General features: G+C 40.6%; 4 protein-coding genes and 1 long non-coding RNA gene across 12 annotated transcripts in view; 4 read left to right on the top strand and 1 right to left on the bottom strand.

Moving 5' to 3' along the window:
• Positions 1–8,705, top strand: part of fhod3a (formin homology 2 domain containing 3a) — a 61,164-nt gene extending 52,459 nt beyond the window's left edge. For 6 of the 7 annotated variants that reach the window (XM_040020948.1, XM_040020950.1, XM_040020947.1 and 3 more), the window contains 10 exons: positions 1,119–1,277; positions 1,382–1,564; positions 2,404–2,523; positions 2,615–2,776; positions 4,015–4,205; positions 4,384–4,588; positions 4,812–4,835; positions 5,025–5,232; positions 5,317–5,481; positions 6,979–8,705. In XM_040020948.1, the coding sequence (XP_039876882.1) occupies positions 1,119–1,277; positions 1,382–1,564; positions 2,404–2,523; positions 2,615–2,776; positions 4,015–4,205; positions 4,384–4,588; positions 4,812–4,835; positions 5,025–5,232; positions 5,317–5,481; positions 6,979–7,061 (1,500 nt within the window). In that variant the 3' untranslated portion in view covers positions 7,062–8,705. The remainder of the gene's footprint in view (positions 1–1,118; positions 1,278–1,381; positions 1,565–2,403; positions 2,524–2,614; positions 2,777–4,014; positions 4,206–4,383; positions 4,589–4,811; positions 4,836–5,024; positions 5,233–5,316; positions 5,482–6,978) is intronic. The other variant, XM_040020949.1, reaches the window with a different exon arrangement.
• An 86-nt stretch (positions 8,706–8,791) lies between these two features.
• Positions 8,792–10,411, top strand: LOC120726918 (glutathione S-transferase A-like). The gene is made up of 6 exons (XM_040020954.1): positions 8,792–9,089; positions 9,475–9,540; positions 9,644–9,749; positions 9,841–9,959; positions 10,047–10,132; positions 10,213–10,411. The coding sequence occupies exons 1-6, from the start codon at positions 8,922–8,924 to the stop codon at positions 10,343–10,345; spliced, it is 678 nt and encodes a 225-aa protein (XP_039876888.1). The 5' UTR covers positions 8,792–8,921; the 3' UTR covers positions 10,346–10,411.
• Positions 10,412–11,756: 1,345 nt separating this feature from the next.
• On the top strand, positions 11,757–15,888 carry LOC120726851 (glutathione S-transferase A-like). The gene is made up of 6 exons (XM_040020836.1): positions 11,757–12,024; positions 13,021–13,086; positions 13,184–13,289; positions 13,944–14,062; positions 14,154–14,242; positions 14,347–15,888. Exons 1-6 carry the CDS (start codon positions 11,857–11,859, stop codon positions 14,489–14,491), a joined length of 693 nt encoding a protein of 230 aa, XP_039876770.1. The 5' UTR covers positions 11,757–11,856; the 3' UTR covers positions 14,492–15,888.
• On the bottom strand, positions 15,457–25,648 carry LOC120726856. The gene is made up of 2 exons (XR_005694385.1): positions 24,351–25,648; positions 15,457–15,495 (listed from the first exon to the last, which is right to left on the bottom strand). It is a non-coding gene; the product is annotated as an uncharacterized LOC120726856 (long non-coding RNA).
• On the top strand, positions 20,706–24,261 carry LOC120726854 (glutathione S-transferase A-like). 2 transcript variants are annotated; one of them, XM_040020839.1, is made up of 6 exons: positions 20,706–20,981; positions 21,725–21,790; positions 21,888–21,993; positions 23,447–23,565; positions 23,650–23,738; positions 23,840–24,261. In XM_040020839.1, the coding sequence occupies exons 1-6, from the start codon at positions 20,814–20,816 to the stop codon at positions 23,970–23,972; spliced, it is 681 nt and encodes a 226-aa protein (XP_039876773.1). In that variant the 5' UTR covers positions 20,706–20,813; the 3' UTR covers positions 23,973–24,261. The 2 variants fall into 2 exon arrangements, with proteins under 2 accessions (XP_039876773.1, XP_039876772.1); XM_040020838.1 differs by lacking the exon at positions 20,706–20,981 and adding an exon at positions 21,187–21,304.
• Positions 25,649–25,947: the final 299 nt, after the last annotated feature.

Raw genomic sequence — 25,947 nt, 5'->3', positions numbered from 1 at the left:
CACTGGTTTGTGAAGTCCCGCCATCATGTATGTGGCTATATAGCAGACACATATGTAGTACAACAAAGTTAGAGTAAAAAGGGAACTCAGGCATTTGCGTCCTGTGGAGGCAAATTTTAATTCATGTCTGCACGTTCCGACTCTGAATATGAAGGATCATACCATTTTTTTATCATCTGAGAGGGGTCCTGTTCATCAAAGAAGGAAAAATGGAGTGAAAAAAACAAAACACGACCACTATCTGAAATAAATCTCTTGAATTGATTTCAGCGCTCTAACACACAAAAACATGCTATGAACATGCTTATTTATTCCCAATATTGTTGCAATTGCATACCGCCAGCAGAGTAGACATGCAACCCCTCTGTCTCCGGGTAGCTTAAAACTTGGGAAACATCAAACATATAAACTGTATTTACACATTGCATAGTTACAAGACACATGTTAATCCTCGTCTTGTTCTAATAAAAAAACAGTCACAAGTTTCTGTTTGGATGGCAAAAAGGTCTTGTGGTGTTTGTACAAACTCGCATTGTGTTGTACTTAAATTCCTACACAGTATATTAACTTTTCCTTCATGCTGGGAGTGCAGCTCCACGTTGTTGAAATTTCACAGGAAGTATCGTAAAAGCTCCTGTCTGTGCTACACCAGCACTTCATTTCCGAGTCACTAAATATGAGGAGTTTCAGAGGGCAGCAGATGCCACTTCCCATCATACAGCTCCACGGGCCAGTTTAAGCTTCACCAGTGACACTAACAAGGTCTTTGCACCTACTCTGTTACACTGTTAACTGTTGCCATGCTATGACTTCCTTCCTTTAATAGTTTATGATGGCGGTGAGGTTGATGCCCCTACATTGACACTCACATAAATAAGAATGCGCACACACACACACACACACCTAGTATACAGCTAATCTGTCATGGTGTTTCCTGCTTCTACTGCCCATTTAGTTCCCACAGCTGTGATCAATGTAACCTGAGTGATGGGCCCTCTAATCCATACAAGCCCATAAACCAGACCACACTGAGAAACGAGACGCAGAAAATACAGGAGGGAGCAAAACAGAGATCCAGCAGTGACCCCCCTCCCCCCGTCTGTATTTTTATGCTCCAGAAAACAGCGGCCGATGGCAAACGCCAAGAGATCATCGTTTTGGATTCCAAAAGGAGCAACGCCATCAATATTGGTCTGACAGTCCTGCCTCCACCTCGCACCATCAAGACAGCCATCCTCAACTTTGACGAGTATGCTCTCAACAAGGAGGGCATAGAGGTGAGAGATTCAAACAATGGTAAAAAAGAAAGGGAGTGATAAACAGATCACATCTGCACTTTGCTGTCCTCTCTAATCCCACAATTTCATTTTTCCCCTCACAGAAAATCCTGACGATGATCCCCACAAAGGAGGAGAAGCAGAAGATTCAGGAGGCTCAGCTGGCCAACCCTGATGTCCCGCTGGGCTCTGCAGAGCAGTTTCTCCTCACCCTGTCCTCCATCAGTGAGCTCTCTGCCAGACTCCAGCTCTGGGCCTTTAAAATGGACTACGAGGCAACGGAGAAGGTGAAACAACAAAAACCTTAAGAGTGTTAAGAAAAATGTACTTTCCATAAGGGGAGGGAACCAACACCATCACTACATCCACATTTGAAATGATACTTAGCAAGTAAAAGTGGTTTCCTTAAAGCAGAAACAGACCACAGAGGTTTGAGCAAATGTGCTCAGCATGTGTGCTTATTGTGTGTACTCTTTAAACCCGTATCACTAAGTATCAACATCCTTTTAGTACAAAGAACATCCGCAAAGCATCAACATAGTTACATCATGACAAAATATGCACGCTTATTAGCGGCACCTCGTCTTCTTCTGGCACGGCGTCGTGTTTTATTCGAGCGAAGAATGCATCCAGGAGGAGAAGTTCAAAGCCAAAGCCTGGAGTATGAGAAACATGCTGCCCCTCTGTTACCGCCCTGTACATTTTACAGCATCCAGCGGGATGTTGTTGTCTTTAATCTCCATGTAAGGCACGATTCCCCCCACCGCATATTCGGCAGAGCCGTGCTCCCGGCTCCGCTTTGGAAGTGGAAGCTTTAATGGAGGGAAGCATAGCATGCAGGCACACAAACACATGCACTCAAGAGAACCGGCTGCACAGAAACAAGAGGTCGACTTAATCAGAAACATGTTTTGTGCTGAAGTTTGACTGAAGCAGCAACCTCTGTGGCAACCTCTCGCGACCTTAAACAAGAGCAGATGATTTTAGGTGGCAGACAACATGCACCTGTTCGCTGTTTATTTAATGGCAGACTAATGAAACACATGTCTTTGGGAGTCTTAATTAACTTGTATAACTGTGTGTGTGTGTGTGTGTGTGTGTGTGTGTGTGTGTGTTTTCCTACTAGGAAGTAGCAGAGCCACTGCAGGATCTGAAGGAGGGTATGGATCAGCTGGAGAAGAACAAAACTATCCGCTACGTCCTCTCTACGCTGCTCTCCATCGGAAACTTCCTCAACGGCACCAATGTGAGTCATGACTATTACATCAGATTACTGGGAGACAAGTCAGTAGAATCTGAGTTTGTTTCTCAAAATAAACACAACATTCCTGTTCCAGGCTAAAGGCTTCGAGCTGACCTATTTGGAGAAGGTTCCAGAAGTAAAGGACACGGTCCATAAGCAGTCACTGCTCCATCACGTTTGCTCTGTGGTGGTGGAAAACTTCCCTCAGAGCACCGACCTCTACTCAGAGATAGGAGCCATCACGCGCTCTGCAAAAGTATGCTGTGCATTCACTGCTAACCTATTCTGCATCTCTACACTGTAAAAGATCAAGAGTTACATTTGCTTGAATTTTGTCAAAATAAGTCCAAAAACCTAAAAAGATAAAACATAATTTTTTTCCCCTGACTGAACTGAAGTTGGAAGCACCTCACGCCACAATCAAATTATCAACCCGCAGCCAATAATCATTTAAATTTCAGAGCAGAAGGGGAAAGGAACCTTACCTGTTAAACATGCAAACAAAAGCTGTTGAGGAAAAGTGTATCCCTGGTTAGTTGTTGGTTGAATGTGTGTGTGTGATCCCAGGGCCTTTTTGAAGGTTGAGACGTGGTTTTTGGTTTAAAATTGGTGTTGTTTAGGATGAATTATTAGACACACATTTAAAAAAAAAAAGTATGTGCAAGAGTAGTTGTCCTAAATATTTATAACAATTAAAAGTTTCACTTCTATCACCATGAAAGTTTTGAATGTGGTTGGATACTTTTAGGTGACCTTATAAATATCATGCATTTTGATTTATTAGCGCTTAAAATAAATTTATGTATGACCAGAGGATTTTGACCCACTGTAGATTAAACTGTAGATTTGCAATGGCCAGATCAAGGCAAGAGCCAGTGGCATATAGAATAGTGTCATCAGCATGTAAATTCTACATTGCAGTTTTGAGTGGCTGAGATAAAGTTGCTTATATAGAGAGTGAATAAAAGAGGTCCAAGAATAGATCCCTGTGGAACACCTATATAAATGGTAAGTGGACTTTAAAATGGACCTGAAACCATTAGAGGGGCTGTTCATCCAGACAACTGAGAATCATTTTTGAAATAAAATTCAATATAAGCCGAGGACATAAAGATGAACACACATATAGATATTCTTTAAATCTTTAGTATCATTTTACAGAAATCTTGTAAATGGGCACTAACATCAGCATAACTTTGTGCTGAACATTGGGGAGGTCAAGATCTCTGTCTAAATAAATAAATAAATCTGGGTAAATTCCCAGATGATTAAACGTGCAACTATTTTGCTGGTAATAACTGAAATAAGTAAAGAAAATCAACAGCCTATTTATGCAAGATAATTCCTAATTTTGTTGGGGGGCTATATTGGTTGGGTCTGATTATTGGGGGGGCCATAAACCCCCAAACCTCCCTGGAAATTACGCCCCTGGGCACTAAGATATCCTGTGTTTGAGTAATTTGAATTGGATTGTATAAACGTTTTTTTCAACAGGTGGATTTTGACCAGCTGCAGGAGAACTTGTGTCAAATGGAGCGGCGCTGCAAAGCCTCGTGGGACCACCTGAAGGTGATTGCCAAGCACGAGATGAAGCCCCAGCTGAAGCAGAAGATGTCCGACTTCCTCAAAGATTGCGCAGAGCGAATCATCATCCTTAAGATTGTTCACCGCAGGATCATCAACAGGTAGCTCGTCTCACAGTTTGAATCATTTATTATTGATGTTTACCACAAAAAAACAAAACAAAACTAATTAGTCTACTAAAACCAACACTGTGCTGTGTGAATGAGGAAATCTGTGTAGTGCAACACATAAAACAGGAGGTAGGAAGAGTTGCCATCACCCTCATCTTCTTCCTTTCAGGTTCCACTCCTTCCTGCTGTTCCTTGGTCACCCGGCCTACAGTGTGAGAGAGATCAGCGTCCACAGGTTCAGTAAAATCCTCAGCGAGTTTGCGCTGGAGTACCGGACCACCCGAGAGCGTGTGCTGCAGCAGAAACAGAAACGAGCCGACCATCGCGAGCGCAACAAGACCCGAGGAAAGATGATCATGGACGTAAACACTCCTGTGAGTATTTCTCTCTCTCAAACACGCGCGCGCACACACACACACACACACACACACACACACACACACACACACACACACACACACACACACACACACACTTCCAACCCCTTTTTGTTCTTGTTTTCTTCTTCAAACTGAAGTGCTGCTTTTTCATCTTTCTCGCTTCATTCTATTCTATTTGCAACTATTCTTTGACTTTCACTCTTTATTTCTCCCATAGTCTGATGATGAAGAGGAGCGTGAGGTATCAACTGTCTGTGTGTTTGTGTGCATGAATCCACTAACTGCATCTAAACGACTAAACGATACGTCAAAGGCACCAGGCACTGTACTGTTTGCAGTTGGATGTTTTTCTTGGTGCTTTGCCGTGTTAAAGTTCAGAATACTCAGCTGCTAAATTCTGATCCTCTTTGATTCCGTCTCGCTCCAACAGTGTGGTCGGAGTAGCGCAGGGAGCAACAACAGCGCCCCCAGTGGGGGTCAGGAAATTGAGCAGCCTCAGGGTTTGGAGCATGCCGAGGATGCTGCAGAGCACGAGCACATGAAAGCGGTGCTGAGAACCAGCCTCAGTGGCAGTGACAAGGAGGGCAGCGGCGTGCCGGGACTGCGGACACGGACCAGGTCACGGCCTGGACGAGGAGGTGGGGAAGGGAGAAAGAAGATTTCTGGAGTTGGGTCACTCGAAAGGATTTCCCTACTAAAGATTTTCTCACCTGTTTATGCAGGACGCAGCATGCAGGCATGGACTCCGCCTGTGGAGGACCCTCAGATCTGTGGAGATGATGCTGCAGACGAAATCATGGAGCGCATAGTGAGGTCAGCCACTCAGGGTCCAGGAACCAGAACCCAGCCCAGAGAGAGGAGGAGATCCAGGGCCAACCGCAAATCATGTACGAGCTCACCTCTGTCCCAACTGCACATGTCACGCTAATTTAAGTTCTGAATATATCAGGTTTTCAAACTGAAAGCATGACCATGAAAATGTATCTAATCTAAGAAGCTGACTGCATAGTGGATGATGAGTAACACCTCCAAGAAGACATCAGGAAACAAGCATAAGAAAAAATATGTGAAATATAGTTTGAGATTTTTCAAAAAAGAAAAAAAAACACTTCAAAATCATGACACTGCTTTCATATAAATATAAAGCTAAATACAGCAATCAGAGTAGCTGAAAGCGAAGGGAAATTAAGCACCTTAAAGTCACTACAGGCAAAAACATAATTGTTTCTACATGAGGTAGAGTACAGTTTGTAGACTGTATATAAAAGATGGACTCTTTACAGATCCTTAAATGACACACTGTGGTTATTAAAGTCCTGCTGCTGAAACCACAAGCATGGTGTTTTATCTGTCTTATCTTTCTAAAACCAAACATTACCTACCTGGTGCCTGGTGGGTCTAACATGAAACCGAGTGACACACACACACACATATATATAGTTATTTTTTGCTTCCCAAACATGTTTTATTTCATACTAGTAAATGTCTGCTTAGATGTATATTTTAGTATTTTATTTGTTGGAAATTTCAGAAAGTTGTTGCATATTTAATGAGAGTATATTTCATTCGCTCATTCGGATCAAGGAGTCTAACCCATGCTTGAGTCAAAGGCTCTCATAAACCCCCAGCTGCTCCACTCTGCATGCCAAATATACACGTTTCTCTCCAATGTCTCCATTAAATGTGAGATGGGAGAGAAAAGTTGTATAAAGCACTTTCAGTGCTCAGAGTAGAAGATATGTTTTCCACATACTCTGAGCCAGAAATCATTACTTCAGCAGCTTTTACATATAAGTTTTTACATACCAGACTTTCCAGCTCAGGTCCTGTGTGTTGGAACCTTTCAGATCCTGATTTTTTTTCTAGCAGCACATTGATAGGAAATAAAGTCATAAAACGTAATATTCAGAATCCTCCGTGTGTAAACAGTTTATTTTTTCTATTAGTCAACAAAGTGAAATTTGGCTTTATCTCATACTTAGACATCTCTTTGCAAATACCGAGGTGGTAATTTAGATGGCTAGGAGCTCATCTGCATGTTTAAACATGCAACTTCAAAAAACCTATTCACGTCAGAAAATAGATTTCTAATGTAAGCACTCAACTGCATAAGTTTAATGGTTATTTATGGCCTCTTAATTACATGTTCACCATTAATTTCTCTGTTTAAAACCAAGTAAATATGACTGTTATTTGTTGATTGTTACCAAAGCCGAGATATGGATTGTAATAAACCCCATGCAGAGCAGATGTAAGTCTCAGCAGGTTAATTACAGTATATTATAAATCCTGGAGCATGCATTCAGTTAGTATGTAGTGCAGAACTGGAGAACATGAAAACATCACACGACTGCACGGTGACTCTCCGCGTCTTCTCTTCACAGTGAGGCGGACGCTGAAAAACGGCCTGACGCCAGAAGAAGCTCTCGCTTTAGGGCTAACTGATTCCCCAGAGCCACAGATGTGATCATCCACCTCTCGCCGTGAAAACTCAGCTTCAGATGTCTGTGTGAAATCTCTGTCAGCCTTCGTCCTTTTAGGTTTTTCCCAGCGGCTCTTTCTGCCTGATGTTTCTGAGTGAAGAGGCGGCATTACGACATTTTCACCTTCCAGAAGAAACAGTGGAGGTCACGAGGGAATGCTTCTCATAAGGACTGATTCTGTTCAGTTAGGCAAGGAAAAGGAAAATGTATTCAAGTGACGCTGCCTCTACACTGAATTATTTATTTATCTGAAAAGGATTTGAATGCTGGGATGATTTTCGCTTGTGAGTGTCAGCAGCTGTGACGTCGCCGTTTTTGGGGTTTGTTTTTTTTTTCTTCATTTGTTTAAACTGTGAATTTTGGTTGTGAAGTTTGCCAGGCTGAGGATGAATTTGAATTTGTTCCCTGGAGAAAAAACAAAGATTATCAGTAAGAGAATCTACACATCTGAAAAGTAATGAGCGTGGCTGTGCTTTTGTAGGGACGTGAAAGGTTATCAAGCTGATGAGTGCCTTTCACTTCAAAGGGGCGATGCTGTACCTCCGTTCTCTCTTCGTTAACGTATTCACGTCCTAAATTTCACTTCCTAAGACATGGTTCTCATGAGTATTACTGTTGAAAATCTTCTCTGTTTTGTTTGTTTTTTGTTTTTTTCAGTATTTATTTGCAAAGCTCTGACGTCTTGCACCTTAAATAACATTAAAGTGGACCCATTGTGCTCATTTCCCACTCCATATTTTTAGTTTTTTGGCTCCGCTAGTTTAAAAAGAATCCTCTTTAATCTTAACACAAGCCGTTTTAACCCCCCCGCCCTTTAAGCCAACTCTTTTCTGATTGGCTTTCTCTTAAAAACAAAAGATTTGATCGTATTAGGGATATCTGCTCTCATCGATCATACAGTGCCATGAGTAGGAAAGAAAAAAGGCTCAGTTTTGAAGTGTGTGGCTCACGGGGTTACTGCATATATGCTGACACGCTTACTTGAAACTGCATACGCCAGTGTAACAGTGCATACTTGCCAGAAAACGAGGAAGAGCATAATAAGTCCACTTTAATAGTCTCATGCTGAAATGAACGACTGAAAACACAAAAAATAGTTTTTAACTCAGAGGAACTGTTTGTAAAGTGTAAAAAGAAAAAATAATATGGACTTTTTTTTAAAAAAACAAAACAAAAACATTTTAATAATCTATTTTGAGGAACATGCAGACAGTTCTGCATGATATGTGTAAATGCCCTTGTCAGCTGCCAGGTCCTAAATACTGTAAACTCTACAGTGTGCATGTTTAGTGCATTTCACATTGTGTATTTTTGTAATTGCTGTAGAAACGTGTATTATAGTCTGAGACAAAGGATCAATTGTGGCTTGTTTTTTCTTTTTGTGAATTGAAGAAATGTGTTGCTCCCTGCTAAGAGAGAGAAACAGAGGGAGGAGCATTATCTGGACGTTTGATTTGAGCTCTGTGGTCACACTCTGTCACGTACCAACTTGAACAGTCTAGACGCAAGAAACTGGGAAACACCACTGCATGAATGCCATGTAGTGAGCTGAACGTTCTTATAAACACTTTCACTTGAAATGCCGTGTATACACATTCTGCAATAAAATAAAAACCATAGAGTGCAAACTTGGATCTGCGTGTCATTCCTTCCCCCAGCGTTCACCTCTGTGATTGTGAGCCACGTGGTGTGGTTCTACTTGATAACCTTTGGAATAATCAAGTGCCGTAAAATGCGCTGCTGCTGCTGCTCGCTTTACGGTGTTTGTCCAGTTTGTGCAGCTCTGCATTCATTCATGGTTTTGTTAATCAGTGCTCAGCGCTGCGTCTTTGGTCCCTGCGTCCATGGCAAAGTTAATGAGTCTGCTGTGGGGGGCTGGATCACCTCCCTGCTGGCGTGTTATGATCACTCTGGAGGAGAAGAAGCTGCAGGGTTACAAACGCAAACTGCTGTCCTTTGAGAAAGGAGAGCACAAATCTCAGGAAGTCTTGGAAGTCAACCCAAGAGGACAGGTAGGTGCACCGCACCCATAATGATCACAGCAAAGTGTACAACCATGACATAACAGCCTTTAAAAAAAAAAGTATTATAGTTATTTTAACACATATCAACAGGGGTAGCGTCTGGATAGAAGACCAGTCTCTTACTGACAGAGATGAAGGCACAATGTGGGAGCAGCTAGCACATAGACTGTATGTAAAAGATGTCTGTAGAGTCCCTGTTCAGGTGTGTCTGAAAGCTTGTTTTTCAAACTATGGGTACAACACACAAACAGGGGCATCTGCTAATTCGTCCTAAATAACGTGCTCTCAAAGGCACTAACAGCACAGATACAAGGTGCACTACACAATGATGAGCCTCAAAACCTGACGTCTTCTGCCAATTTTTTTCTGTCAGCTTCCCGCGTTCAAGCACGGAGACATCATCCTGAATGAGTCCTGTGCAACATGCTTATACCTCGAGGTAAACAGCAATATTTTAATTAATTACTTGAATTTATTGTATTTATAATTTGTGTAGCTTTTAGTACACTGCTTTGATTATTGTTTTCTCACTGTTGAAACAGAATCAGTTTAAGTCTCAGGGCATCAAGCTGATTCCTGACAGTGCTGATGACCAAGCCGCGATGTACCAACACATGATGGAGGGCCTTGCCCTCACTGATAAACTCAGTAAGTTACACTTGCACAAGTCTGAGCGCTGAGTTACAGAGGGGACAGAAGCCATGAAGACAGTCACACATTAATGTGCGTTCTGCTTCAGATTCAGTTATCTACTACGACTGCTCCGTCCCTGAAGAGGAGAGGCACGACTCTGCTGTAAAGAGAAACAAAGAGGCTCTGACTGCTGAACTCAAACTGTGGGAGGGTTACCTGGAGAGTGTACGAACAATACGCACACACTTGTGTACACTTGCAGGCACTCACACACTGTGTTGACAGTACTGCGTCTTTCACTTCTCCATCTAGGTGGCTGCTGGCTCATACCTAGCAGGGGCCTTCTCCCTAGCCGATGTGATCGTCTTTCCAAGCATCGCTTGTGCATTTCGTTTCGGGTGGGTAGCTAAGCAGTTGATTTGTGTGAAGCTGCAGTCCAATCGCCTTTTTCCAGTAACATGATGTGTTTTCTCTTTAGGCTGTCTGTGGGGCGTTATCCTAAATTGGCCAAATATTACAGCCTGCTGAAGAACAGAGCCAGCATTAAAACCACGTGGCCCCCACACTGGGTGGCCAGTCCACAGGGTTATGACATCCTGAAGGACCTCTGAAACACAAAGAATCTTCCCTTTGTCATTTTAGAGAATTCCTGTAAGTCTGTGAAATAAAAACATTTAAACAGCTTGCTTACTGTACTCTTAATTTTTCACAAGATTTTTTTTTATTCTTAAAACTTGACCACAGCAGCAACAAATCACCTTATAGATAAAGCTTTGTTAAAGCACTTTGGTTTTGGGTCCTTCTCCCATGTAGTGAGTGGCAATATGACCTTTTTGTAGTGTGAGGAGAAAGTTTTCCATCATGTTGGGTGGTTTTCAGAGTCACCTCCTCCATTCACATGTAGGATCCTAGAAGGGTCATTTCTAGGATGACTTTGTTCTCTTTATATGCTCCAATTAAGATCAATTGTCAAAGAATATGGAATTTCATTTAACTATTATGCTGATGACTTAGTGATCTATCTCCCTCTCAAATAAATAAATGAATGCAGTGAATTTTGAACCTGAATGAGCATAAAACACAAGTGGTAGTATTCGGGCCTCCTGACTCTCACTCCTACTCGAAAGGTGAAAGCTTCATGTTTGATAAACAAATAAAAGCTGTTGTTAGAGCTAGTTTCTTCAAACTGAGGTTCTGAGGCTCTGCTTTGGTTTTGGGTTGTTTTGACAGTCACCATATAAGACCATATTCCCCCTGCTTTGGCTTCTTTGTTGTGTTTAAGAAGGGATTTTAAAATCAGCATGTCTCTACCTTCCTGAGCTTTTAACTACACAATCTCCCAAAATATCACTGAGGTCGTCTGACCAGATGCTTCTGCATATATCTCAGATCGGGCCTTTGCTGTAGCTGACTCGGAACTTTGGACCTGCTTGCTGCTTCACATCAGGACCTGACCACTGTCTTTCAAAACATATTTTTTATTCCTTGGCTTTTTCTCTGAGTCTTAACATTCGTTATTTGTCTGTATTGTGTTTTTTTTTTTATTGCTTTTACTGGCTTATTTTATTTTTACATCACTCAGGCTGACGCTTGCTGTTTATATATTTTCTTACAAATAAAATGACTTAATGTTGCAATTTGCAATAAATGTTAACACAGCTTCCATCAGTTATTCTTCATAAAAACAGCTTATTTATTTCAGGTCAGTCACCTTTCTAATTATGCTAAAATACTATATAATACTATATTGTATTGGGATAGAGGCATATGTGAATATTTGGAGGAGGATGTGTACAATGTACATCTTGTCATCGACTACACAAAGTGCAGAAGGTACACAAACAAACATATTTTATTTTTTTTATTATTTCATTTTTCATATTATTTATTTCAACAAATCATTCAGTGGTGACTATCAAAAATATAAAGGAGGCAAACTGATAGAAGATGACTGAGTTGTAGTTTTTTCTTCCAGCCAGTAGATGGCAATCACGCTCTTATAAAAGCTTGACATCCCCTCCTACAAACCATAAGAAAAGTAAGTTGAGTATTTGTCGTCTGCGCATTTGCTTTCTGCGTCCAGTTCAGTGACCGTCCACACTGTGAATCTCAAGTTAAAGCCATGGCCAAGGCAATGACTCTGCTGTGGGCGACCGGCTCTTGTCCCTGTTGGAGGGTGATGATCGCTCTGGAGGAGAAGAACCTGCAGGGCTACAACCAAAAACTGCTGTCCTTCGATAAAATGGAGCACAAGTCCAAAGAAGTGTTAGATATAAACCCCAGGGGACAGGTAGAGACGATCTTTTATCAAATCACCCCGTATAACTAACAAAACACTTGACTTTGCACCGTAATATTATATAATAGCCTCACGTTAACGCCACGGTCATAAACACTGATATCTGCGCTGTTGCTCTGCAGGACGGTTAACGGATAAAGAGTTGCAGTAATGGCGGCAAATAGTGTCAACTCTGATTAATGCTTTTACAAAATCATAAAAAACTGAACGTTTCATTTAGCGTATATTCATTTACTCAAGGAGATTTTTTTTCTTCAAGGAAGACTCTTCAGGACACGCCCTGCTGCACCTGATTGGATGAACATTTCTCGTGAGCTGACACGTGCTCGAAAAAATATGGGCTGTAGAGACGAGCACGCGAGTTTACAGCCGTGTTTCGAACTGCACCAACATGGCGGCTCGTTTACATTGGAGAAAAGTTAACGGAAATGTGTTTATGAAAGCATCGAAGGCGAGAAATGCACCGTGTAGCTGTCTTCATTTATCATAAAAACCGACTAGTTTAAAATGTTTAAATGCATATTAAAGCTTTAAGATAACCAGTTTGTACTTGACTAACATATACTAGCACATTTCCATCAGACTTTAAATGCGTCTTATTGAATTTATTAGGGAACAGCACAAAAGCAGGACAGTGTTAAATAAAATGTAGAAATGAGGGGTTGTATCGTTGAATATGGGCTCTTGAATATAACCTGCAGCTGACTAAGTGTAGTAAAATAAGCAGTTTAATTTACATCTTTCTTTACACTTTCCAAATCTCAGACTGGAAACTGGCCTTTAACCATAAATACGGGAAACACTGCAGAGTGTTATTTTATCCCAGTAAAGTTCTGTTAAAATAAGTAATCAATTTTTATAAAAATTGTATTTGTTTGATATACAAACGGTTAACCTAATTAACACCCAGTAGCCTTAGCATTAAAACCTGTTATACAGTACCTAATGACAGTTTTCTTGCTGACACTATTATAATTTCTTTTTCAGATTCCCACTTTCAAACATGGAGACAATGTCATCAATGAATCTTACGCAGCCTGTTTTTACCTGGAGGTGAGAACGTCATTTTGACAAAATATTCACTCACACTGAATGCAACATCACAAAATGTGCCCCAGTTAAATGTGTGTCTTTTCCTAATGTCTTGCAGAGCCAGTTTAAATCCCAGGGAACCAAACTGATCCCAGATGGCCCAGCAGAACAAGCTCTGATGTACCAGCGCATGTTTGAGGGTCTCACATTCTACGAGAAACTCAGTAAGTGTTATCTGTATTTTCAAATCCTGATATTTATCCTGCTTTTATAAATTATTCCTTTGAGCCTCAATTCTCTCAAGGAACTTAGGAATGCTGCAAAATGCATATCTCAAATTTTAAACGGAACCATTTTTAATCAGAGTATTGCATAAAGTCAGTTACACTTGTAGGATATTGATCTGGTCAGTTTTGTAGCAGATGGTAGCATGAGGCGATACCTGGACCCTAGAGGTATTCCAACTCCTCCAGGATACGAACCATTGACAGAAGGTTTGCTGTGTCTCCCAGCACAATCTCAAGAGCATGGAGGAGATTCCAGGAGACAGGAAGTTACTGTAGGAAGCCTGTACAGGGCTGTAGATGGTCCTTAACCCATCTTCTTTGTGCAAGAAGGAACAGGGTGAAACACTGCCAGAGCTTGAATATGACCTCCAGCAGGACACTGGCATGAATGTCTGACTAAACAATCAGAAACTGACTTCATGTGGGTGGCCCCTGTCCTCACTGCCTGACGCCATGAAGCCAGATTTGCTTTTGCCATAGACTAGCAGAATTGGCAGGTTCATCACTGGTGCTCTGTGTCTGCAATCTGACATCTAGTGGTAACATTTTGCATCTATAATGTTAATATTTTACGTATGTTTTGTTTTTCAGGTACAGTTGCCTACTATGAGTGGTATGTCCCTGAAGGTGAGAAACATGAATCGGCTCTGAAGAGAAACAAAGAAGCTCTGGTCACTGAACTCAAACTCTGGGAGAGTTACCTGCAGAAGGTATGTGCATAAACACACAAACTCAGACAGACTCGGCCTGCTTTGATTTGTTCCAACTGTATTTTTTCTTTCTTTTTTTTCTTTTTTCAAGCTGGGCTCAGGCTCTTACCTGGCAGGACCATCTTTCACGCTAGCAGATGTGGTCGTTTTTCCAACAGTTGGCGCACTCTTTGGGTTTGGGTAAGCACGCAGAGGCTGTTTGCATTTCCACGTGGTCTCATCAGTAAAATGAAGGATGATCTGTAGACATGGGACTTGAAAGTCTTCTTAATTCTGATTCGTAGGTTGTCTCCAGAGCGTTATCCTAAACTGGGAGAGTACTACAATCTGCTGAAGGAGAGACCCAGTGTCAAAGCCAGCTGGCCTCCTCATTGGTTGGAGAACCCCAAAGACCAAGATAAACTGAAAGACTCACTGAAAGACATCTGATATTCATACAGATGTAAACATGATGCTGCATAATGACAGAGCAGCTTTTGTTGCCCTTATGCATTCTGTGTATACCTAACAACAGTTTCTGGTTACTCATACATGTTCAGCGTTGTCTAATAGCAGAATAACTCAGTCACACTATCGTAAAGTAAAGAACTAGTTTTCCCTGCTCAAAGCTAGCTCAAATGCTTTGTGTTTCCATGACTTTGCATAGTTCAATAATGCATCCTTTCCACAACTTTGCATCTTTTTCCAGATAATTAAAAAAATGTGCATTAGCTTTGTAGACATGCACTGATTCAAGACTTGCACATTTGTAACAAAAATCTTCTATTTGCAATACACATACAAAGTCACCTGTTACATCCCTCTGCAGCCTTCTTTCTTTCTTACAGTTATATTGGCAGTTGGCCCCCTGCAGCCTGTAATCTCCTCAATGTTTTCAGCTGGTGCTTATTGGCCACACCTAGTCAGGTGTGGATGAAAGCATACCTGAGGCAAGTTTCCAGGGAGATCACTTGTCTTTGCCTTGGTGGCACTAGCCATTTTAGCCAACCAGGTATTCCATTTTAAGAAAAAAAACAAAAACCTCTTCTCACTAACACTCTGGTATTCATCTTTTTTTAATTTTTTTTTATTTCGCGGCTTTTGAGCCGGGTCGTAACATAAGTGGGGGCTCGTCCAGGATTGTTTGAACATTTTTGTGGAGACTAAATATCAGTTTGTTTTACTTTTAAGTGGGTGAGTGAAGGTGTTCACTGTGATTGAGCAACGTCCCTTTAGTAAGTGTGTTTCAGCTGGGTGGCTGTGCTGCCCTTCCATCAAAGCACTTGTTTGTTGTTTTAGTTTATTGTGTTTGGTGGTTATCCTGGGTGGGGGTACGCTTCAGGGTTTGGTGGGAGACTGTACCTCGGTCTGCTGGCATTTTTTTTTTTTTTTTTTTTTTTTTTTTTTTTTTTTTTTTTTTTTTGTTGCCTCCTTTGACCGGGTCGTAACATCACCTCATGTTTTATTCTTTGTTGGATCCATTTCCTGAGCTTTTTAGACATTTTCCTGAACTTGCTGTGTTAAACTACGAGTGGCCAAATCCAGTCTGGCACATTCTTAAAAAGAAGGAATGCACAAAAGCCTGAAAACCACAGAAGACAAAGTGACAATGATGATGATTTCAATTCAGAATTCTTTGAGCATTTTGTCTACATTTCATCCGTCGCAGGAGCTGTGACCCCCTTCTCTCCTCTGTACATGTTGTGCGTGGTATAGCTGAAGGCGAGCCACAGGCCTATGAAGTCAGTTATAGGAAAAAAAAAAAAAAAAAAACTGGGAACATTTCTTCTGTTGTAAATGTTCTTTTTACTCACTGGCCTTATACATTAAATGTTGTGATAACCTTCCATCAGTTATCCTTAATGAAAACCACTGTAATTATACTAATGTCTAAATATTTTATATTGACATAGAGGGTGACCACATTTGAATATGGAGGGGGGGGGTTGCTTGTCAATTTTCAAATATGTCTTATCACCAACAACATCGATGGTACACAAGCAAACAAAGTGTGATAACAGAAGTGTCCTTCTGTATTTGCTTTGAACCTGTGATGCTATGCAACACGGTGGCCCCCTGAGTCCACATTATTATAAACTGCTACATTTACTCTTGGTAGAAAAAAAAACATTGAGCTCATCAGGACAGGGATGGATCTGAACTCTGGGGTTCAGAGGTTTGGAGAAACTTTCTCTCTTTCATCACAGCTGAGCTGTCCTTTCAGGAACATCATCTGTAAGCTCATCGCAGGGATCAAGCAGGACTCTCCATCTTCACCAGCAGCTCCCTCAGAGGGAAATCTTTACAGCTCCACCCCAGAAGATGAACAACCCCCCGACTTCATGATCGTGACCTTTGCTTTGTGCAATGTTAGAACCTCAGAGGCTCTGGACTTTTACACAATGATGTTATATTCAGTCCTGTATCACTTTATATATTTCAATTTGAAATGATCCTCTCTGGTTAGTCTTGTATGAATGAGTCTGAATTACTTCATGGCTGCTAACACAACATTAGCAATGTTAACACAGTGTTAAATAATTCCAGATTAAAGTTTTTGGTTCAGCATACAAATGAAGACGTTTTACCTGTTACTTTTTTTTTGTTAATGTTGTCTCATGCCCTCTTCATGCAGCTGACTACATTGAGTGTTAAAAACAGTCTGAGATCAGCAGCTTTCTTAAACAGCAAACTATTTATGCTCCTGAGTGTAAAGAATTTAACTGTTTGGCACCTTTGCTGCAAAAGAACAATTCCAAATAAGAAACCAAATTTACATCATCATTCCTCAGTTGTGAAAGAGACATCCCAACCAGCCACGGCAGATGGCTGAAGCCCTCCCTGAGCCTGGTTCTGTCTGAGGTTTCTTCCTGTTAAGAGTTTTTCCTTCCCACTGTCGCCAAGTGCTTGCTCACAGGGGATTCTCTAATTTTCGGGGTTTTCTCTTATAATAACTTGAGGCAATGGTTTCGTTGATTTAGAACCTTTAAACCATATAAATATTCCTTTTAATCTGCAGCAGTGATTATTCATATTTTTGCATAAACAAATTGGGGTTCCAATGAACTAAATGACACAAAAGTGATATTTCAATTACTAGAGTGATATTGTTAAAACATGTAATCAATACACAAAATTAAGGAATTTTTCCATCTCATGTCTCAGCATGAACCTATTTGAGCTTGTTAGCTGAGAGAGTTACAAAAAAGCAATCCTGGGAAGAAGGTTTTACTGACAACTTCAAGAGGGAGCTATAGTATCTTACGAAGTAGCTTTGTGAGTGCTTACATTGTAATGAATTGTTATTAAAAAGTCCACTAAGCCCACATCACCGCTTCTATGTTGACATGAAGAAATATAATGCAAATTGGCATTGAAGTTACTTCTTTTTGTTAGGGAGGATTTGTTTGTTGTTGAGTGCAATGTTAAAATAAATTCTTTAAAAATCAAAAAATGCAAGAACATGTTACTTTTTCTCCAAAACTCACAAACCAATCCCTCTGTGGTAATTGCATTGATAAACCCTTTTGCAAGAATATCAGATTACTCAATTAACTGGTTAAAATCTACAGTCCTTCCGATTAATTGCTGCTTCCATAATTATTCTTCTACTCCACTGCAATCTGGAAATATAAAATATTTAGGTATTAATGTTTCTCCCAAGCTTGCAGATCTAACTAAATTAAACCATATCCCACTTTTAAAGAAAGTAGAAGGCGATCTGGCTAGATGGAAATGTTTACCCATATCACTCATGGGAAGGGTTGCCGCTATAAAAATGATGGTCTTACCAAAAATAAATTATTTATTCTCAATGATCCCAACTAAACCGCCACAAGATTGGTTCAGATCTCTAGATTCATATATGTCTAAATTCCTTTGGAAAGATAAACCCCCCACGTATAAGCTTAAAAACACTACAAAAGACCAAGGATAAAGGAGGATTAGATCTACCTAACTTTCAGCACTACTTCTTAGCCAACAGGCTTCAATTTATCTCTGGATGGCTAAAACCACTTGCCACTTGCGCCTCCCTTCCTTCCCTCCCCATCTCTAGCTGCCTCCCTCTTCCCGCTCCACCACAGTCACCCACGCATGCAGGGCCTTGGGGTGAAAGTGTGTCACCAGGGTGCAGGGGAGGCATTCCCCCACCACTCCCCCTGCCAGTGGCAGACGCCCTCAGACATCGGTGCATTGGTGGTTCTTGGTGTCCGGGGATGGGCGTTCAGGTACTCACCAGCTCACTCCTGATGGCTGCTTGTCGGGGCCTGGAGCCTGGGGCTAGCTTGGGCCCCTTCGGGGAGTGGGGTGCCCTCGGCCTCTGGGCCTGGGGCTCGGTCACTCTGGCACAGCTGGCTGCCCTCACTGCAACCCCCCCTGGCTTCTGCTCCGCGGCTGTTGAGTGACCCCTCATCTGGGGCTCTCCTCAGCTCTTTTCCCTCCGTTGGTCTTCCTTGGTCTCTTGTGCTCTGAGGGTCTCTGGATGTCTGGATGTCTCTTCATGCCCTGGAGGACGGGGCTATGGCTCCCCACACCCTCTAGCAGGTCATTACATGAAGGAACCTTTTGAATACAAGCGCGCTCATGGTCACAGGTGTACACACGGGTGCTCACAGACACAAACTACACCCTTTTTGGCTCCTACCTCAAAGCACACTGTGCGCTGTCGATCTTACGTGCTGCACAATAATTAATATTTAGTATCTACTGTTATCTACTGTTAGCTAGTTTATTGCGATGGTGTTGTATTTATTATGTTGCTCTTTTTTTTTTGTTTTCTCTTCTGTTTTTTTTAATTATCTCCATACAGGTGATCCAGGTGTTTTGTTTGCTTTTCTTTTTTTTTCTCCTTCCTCCCTTTCTCACCATCTCTTCTCCCCTCTTTTTTCTTCCTCTCCCTCTCTTTCTTTCATTCTTTCTCCCTGTCCTATCCCCCAGTCATGTCTGTCCCGTCTGTAATGACCTAAAATCAAATCAAATAAATACATAATTATAATAAAGGTCAATCAAATGGACCAATATGGCAAGGCCATGATGATCCACTTGGTAAAGTAAATCCACTTGGCATCTTTCTTGGCCTTCAGAAAACAATTCTGATGGCTAAAGATCCAAATGGGACGGGCAGAAAAAAAAAAAAAAAATCCAAAAAATGATTTAATATGAAGGTAATACGAGCAGAGAGCACAAACATGTTGAGGGATTAGAACAGCTCGTTTTATGGCCGTTTTTTTATTTTAACAGCTTGCTTATTGTAAACTTAATTTTTGGCGAGATTTTCTTTTTATTTATTTTTTTATTCTTAAAACTTGACCACAGCAGCAGCAAATCACGTTATAAGAGGTAAAGCTTTGATACAGCACTTTAGTCATGGGTCCTTGTCCCATATAGTGGGTGGCAATATGACCTTTTTGTAGTTTGAGGAGAAATCTTTCCATAACGTTGGGTGGTTTTCATCGTCACCTCCTCCACTGACACGTAGGGTCCTGGAAGGGTCATTTCTAGGATGACTTAATTCCCTTTATATTCTCTCATTAAGATCAATTTTCAAAGAATATGGAATTTCATTTCACTGTTATGCTGATGACTCATTGATCTATCTCCCTCTCAAAAAAATAAATAATCATTTTGAAACCTGAATCAGCAATAAACACAAGTGGAAGTATTCGGGCCTCCTGACCCTCCTCTAAAGGTGGAAGCTTCAAGTTTGATAAACAAATAAAAGCTGTTAATAAAGCTGTTGATAAACAAATCAGAGCTAGTTTCTTCAAACTGAGGTTCCTTACAAATGCTAAGCCCTTTCTCCTTTTTGCTGGCTTTGAGAAAGCATTTCATGTTTTTATTTTATCCAGGGTTGACTACTAAAATAGGCTTTATTTTGGCATCGGCCAGGCTTTGCTATGTTTTTGGGTTTTTTTTTTTGCCAGTCACCACATAAGACCATAGTCCCATTGCTTTGGCTTTTTTGATGTGTTTAAGAGGTGATTTAAATATTTTTATGACTATTTATTGTTTCTGAGTCATCGAATACATCATCATCTCAACCTTCTTGATCTTTTAACTACACACTCTCCCAAAATATCACTGAGGTCATCTGACCAGATGCTTCTGCATATACCTGAGATCGGGCCTTTGCTGTAGCTGCCACTGAACTTTGGACCTGCTTCACATCAGGACCTGACCGTTGTCTTCAAAACCAACTTAAATTTTTGTTTTACATAACCGAGGCTGATGCTTGTTGTTTATATATTTGCTTACAAATAAAATGACTTAAAGTAATGTTTGGGAACAGAATTAAGTTTTATAGCATTAAATGTTGACACAGCTTCCATCAGTTATTCTTCATAAAAACAGCTTGTTTATTTCAGGTCAGTCACCTTTCTAATTATGCTAAAATACTATATAATACTATATTGTATTGGGATAGAGGCAGAGCATATGTGAATATTTGGAGGAGGAAGTGTACAATGTGATTACCATCTTGTCATCGACTACACATAGTGCAGAAGGTACAAACAAACAAATATTTTATTATTATTATTATTTCAACAAATCATTCAGTGGTGACTATCAAAAATATAAAGAAGGCAACTGAAAGATGATGATAGAGTTGTAGTTTTTTCTTCCAGCCAGTAGATGGCAATCACGCTCTTATAAAAGCTTGACACCCCCTCCTACAAACCATAAGAAAAGTAACTGGGTATTTTTCTTATACGCTGTTGCTTTGCGCGTCCAGTTCAGTGACCGTCCAAACTGTGAATCTCAAGTTATAGCCATGGCCAAGGACATGACTCTGCTGTGGGGGACCGGCTCTCCTCCCTGTTGGAGGGTGATGATCGCTCTGGAGGAGAAGAGCCTGCAGGGCTACAACCAAAAACTGCTGTCCTTCGAGAAAATGGAGCACAAGTCCCAAGAAGTGTTAGATATAAACCCCAGGGGACAGGTAGGGAGGAGCTTTTAGCACACCACCCCTTATAACTGACACAACACTTGACTTTGCGCCATAATATTATATAATAATCTCACGTTAACGTCACGGTTATAAACGCTGATATCGGCGCTTTTGTGCTGCAGGAGGGTTAACGGATAAAGAGGTGCAGGAAAACACTTCAGGACACGCCCTGCTGCACCTGATTGGACGAACATTTCTCGTGAGCTGACACGTGTAGAAATGAGCACGCGAGTTTTCAGCGGAACTGCAGCAACATGGCGGCTCGTTTACATTGGAGAAAAGTTAACGGAAATGTGTTTATGAAAGCATCTGAGGCGAGAAATTCACCGTGTAGCTGTCTTCATTTATCATAAAAACCGACTAGTTTAAAATGTTTAAATGCATATTAAAGCTTTAAGATAACCAGTTTGAACTTGACTAGCATATATTCATCACACTTTAAATGCGTCTTATTGAATTTATTTATTAGGGAACAGCACAAAAGCAGGACAGTGTTAAATAAAATGTAGATGAAATGAAACTGGCCTTTAACCATAAATAAGGGAAACACTGCAGAGTGTTATTTTATCCCAGTAAAGTTCTGTTAAAATAAGTAATCAATTTTTTTTTAAATTGTATTTGTTTGATATACAAACGGTTAACCTAATTAACACCCAGTAGCCTTAGCATTAAAACCTGTTATACAGTACCTAATGACAGTTTTCTTGCTGACACTATTATAATTTCTTTTTCAGCTTCCCACTTTCAAACATGGAGACAACGTTCTCAATGAATCTTACGCAGCCTGTTTTTACCTGGAGGTGAGAACGTCATTTTGACAAAATATTCACTCACACTGAATGCAACATCACAAAATGTGCCCCAGTTAAATGTGTGTCTTTTCCTAATGTCTTGCAGAGCCAGTTTAAATCCCAGGGAACCAAACTGATCCCAGATGGCCCAGCAGAACAAGCTCTGATGTACCAGCGCATGTTTGAGGGTCTCACATTCTACGAGAAACTCAGTAAGTGTTATCTGTATTTTCAAATCCTGATATTTATCCTGCTTTTATAAATTATTCCTCAAGGAACTTAGGAATGCTGCAAAATGGATATCTCAAATTTTAAACGAACCATTTTTAATCAGAGTATTGCATAAAGTCAGTTACACTTGTAGGATATTGATCTGGTCAGTTTAGTAGCAGAGGGTTTTTTTTTTTTTTTAAATCAGTTTCAGCTGCTTTGCTGTTGATGAATTTAACTGTTGACTGTTTTTTTTTTTTTCACTAGTTTTGCATTTCGCTGGGGTCATTATCACTACTGCTAGTATGAGCTGATACCTGGACCCTAGAGGTAGCCCAACTCCTCCAGGATAGCACATCAATTCAAAACATTGACAGAAGGTTTGCTGTGTCTCCCAGCACAGTCTCAAGAGCATGGAGGAGATTCCAGGAGACAGGAAGTTGCTGTAGGAGGCCTGTACAAGGCTGTAGATGGTCCTTAACCCATCAACAGGACCAGTATCTGCTCCTTTGTGCAAGAAGGAACAGGGCAAACACTGCCAGAACTTGAATATGACCTCCAGCAGGACACTGGCATGAATGTCTGACTAAACAATCAGAAACTGACTTCATGTGGGTGGCCCCTGTCCTCACTGCCTGACGCCATGGAGCCAGATTTGCTTTTGCCATAGACTAGCAGAATTGGCAGGTTCATCACTGGTGCTCTGTGCTTTTCACAGATGAGAGCAGGTTCACCCTGAGCACGTGTAACAGACGTGGAAAGGGTCTAGAGAAGCACAACTGTGCCCGGCCTCATATGATGAGAGTATGCAGGGAGTTCATGGAGAATGAAGGAATTGATACATCAGCTTGCCCTCACACTCATCTGACCTAAATCCAATTCAGCACCTCTGCACACCATTTTGAGTTGCTGCTTTGACATTTCAGTAAAATGGACTAACCTGCTACATCATCGTTTTCACTTTGGTTTTCAGGGCATCTTTGAATTCAGCCCTTTGTAGCTTGGTGATTTTAATTTCTGACACATTTTCCTCCCTATCAGTGTAGATATCAAGCATGTTTTTCCCATTGAGACTGAGGTGTTTTCAAAGTGTTCCTGTAATTTTTGAGCAGTGTATTTAATTGACCATATGTTTTTTTTAAATTTCCTGATTTATCACTAAGTGCTGATATTATGTGAATATGTTAAAGTCAAGTGTGCACAACAATCTTTTGTTACACAAACAGCACTAGAAACAGTGCTGTAGCTCTGATGTGAAACCGTCAAAATGTAATTATTATGATCTCTGTCGGCTCACTGAAATATTTTTGTCCTACAGCGGCCACCATACGGACGATTATGCACTTGAATTGGGAGGGGTACGAGAACAGTTTTCAGTTGCAATCTGACATCTAGTGGTAACATTTTGCATCTGTAATGCTAATATTTTACGTATAAAGTTTTGTGTTTTCTCAGATGCAGTTATCTACTATGAGTGGTATGTCCCTGAAGGTGAGAGACATGAATCGGCTCTGAAGAGGAACAAAGAAGCTCTGGTCACTGAACTCAAACTCTGGGAGAGTTACCTGCAGAAAGTATGTGCATGAACACACAAACTCAGACAGACTCGGCCTGCTTTGATTTGTTCCAACTGTATTTTTGTTTTTTGTTTTTTCAAGCTGGGCTCAGGCTCTTACCTGGCAGGACCATCTTTCACGCTAGCAGACGTGGTCGTTTTTCCAACAGTTGGGACTCTCTTCAGGTTTGGGTAAGCACGCAGAGGCTGTTTGCATTTCCATGTGGTCTCATCAGTAAAATGAAGGATGGATGATCTGTAGACATGGGACTTGACTTAATTCTGATTCGTAGGTTGTCTCCAGAGCGTTATCCTAAACTGGGAGAGTACTACAATCTGCTGAAGGAGAGACCCAGTGTCAAAGCCAGCTGGCCTCCTCATTGGTTGGAGAACCCCAAAGGCCAAGATACACTGAAAGACATCTGATATTCATACAGATGCAAACATGATGCTGCATAATGACAGAGCAGCTCTTGTTGCCCTTATGCATTCTGTGTATACCTAACAACAGTTTCTGGTTACTCATACATGTTCAGCTTTGTCTAATAGCAGAATAACTCAGTCACACTATCGTAAAGTAAAGAACTAGTTTTCCCTGCTCAAAGCTAGCTCAAATGCTTTGTGTTTCCATGACTTTGCATAGTTCAATAATGCATCCTTTCCACAACTTTGCATCTTTTTTTTTGTCTTATCAATAAAAAAAATGTGCATTAGCTTTGTAGACATGTTTTTCTTTTGTATGTTTGAGCACTGATTCAAGACTTGCACATTTGTAACAAAAAATACATACACATGCAAAGTCACCTCATGTTTTATTCTTTGTTGGATCCATTTCCTGAGCTTTTTAGACATTTTCCTGAACTTGCTGTGTTAAACTACGAGTGGCCAAATCCAGTCTGGCACATTCTTAAAAAGAAGGAATGCACAAAAGCCTGAAAACCACAGAAGACAAAGTGACAATGATGATGATTTCAATTCAGAATTCTTTGAGCATTTTGTCTACATTTCATCCGTCGCAGGAGCTGTGACCCCCTTCTCTCCTCTGTACATGTTGTGCGTTGTATAGCTGAAAGCGAGCCACAAACTTACAAACTCAATATGTTATAGGCAATATAAAATATGCAAAAATCAATTTGGGAACATTTCTTCTGTCTTAAATTCTTTTATTCACTGGCCTTATACATTAAATATTGAGATAACTTTCCATTCTAGTAATATTTAAATATTTTAGATTGTGATAGAGGGTGACCACATTTGAATATTTGGGGGGCGGGGAGTATCTCCTGTCAAATATGATTGTTTTATCACCGACAACAAAATATAGAAGGTACACAAGCAGACACAAAGTGTGATAACAAGTGTTCTTTTTTTATTTTGCTTTGAACCAGTGATGGCATGCAACACAGGGCCCCCTGAGTCCACATTATTATAAACAGCTACATTTACTGTGAGGACAGGACAGGGATGGATCTGAACTCTGGGGTTCAGAGGTTTGGAGAAACTTTCTTTCATCACAGCTGAGCTGTCCTTTCAGGAACATCATCTGTAAGCTCATCGCAGGGAACAAGCAGGACTCTCCATCTTCACCAGCAGCTCCCTCAGAGGACGAAGAACCCCCCGACTTCATGATAGTGACCTTTGCTCTGTGTAATGTTAGAAGCTCAGAGGCTCTGGACTTTTACACAATTATGTTTTATTCAGTCCTGTAACACTTTATATATTTCAATTTGAAATGATCCTCTCTGGTTAGTCTTGTATGAATTGCATGAGTCTCAATTACTTTATAGCTGCTAACACAACATTAGGAACATTAACACAGTGTTAAATAATTTCAGATTAAAGTTTCTAGTTTATCACACAAATGAAGACCTTTTATCTGTCATCAGACAGATTAGTGTTGTCAGAGAAAATCTCATGCAGCTTCATGCAGCTTCACGCAGCTGACTACATTCAGTGTTAAAAACAGTCTGAGATCTTTGCTGCAAAAGAACATTTCCAAATAAGAAACCAAATTTACATCATCATTACTCAATTTTGGGGGTTTTCTCTTAAAATAACTTGAGGCAATGGTTTCTTTGATTTGGAACCTTCAAACCATAAAATTATTTCTTTTACTGATGATGATGATTACTATTTTAAAACATGTAATCAATACATAAAATTAAGAATTTTTTCCATCTCATGTCTCAGCATGAACCTATTTAAGCTTGTTAGCTCAGAGAGTTAAAAAAGCAATCCTGGGAAGAAGGTTTTACTGACAACTTTAAGAGGGAGCTAGAGTATCTTACAAAGTAGCTTTGTGAGTGCTTACATTGTAATGAATTGTTATTAAAACTACATAATGATTTTTACAGTATGCTTAAAAAATGTTTAATACACCAAAGTCCACTAAGCCCACGTC

The sequence above is a fragment of the Simochromis diagramma genome, unplaced genomic scaffold (genome assembly GCF_900408965.1).
Source record: "Simochromis diagramma unplaced genomic scaffold, fSimDia1.1 OVJJ01000753.1, whole genome shotgun sequence".
In the NCBI taxonomy this organism is placed as follows: domain Eukaryota; kingdom Metazoa; phylum Chordata; class Actinopteri; order Cichliformes; family Cichlidae; genus Simochromis; species Simochromis diagramma.
Note: the sequence above shows the minus strand (reverse complement) of the source record. Positions and strands in the feature narration are given on the sequence as shown.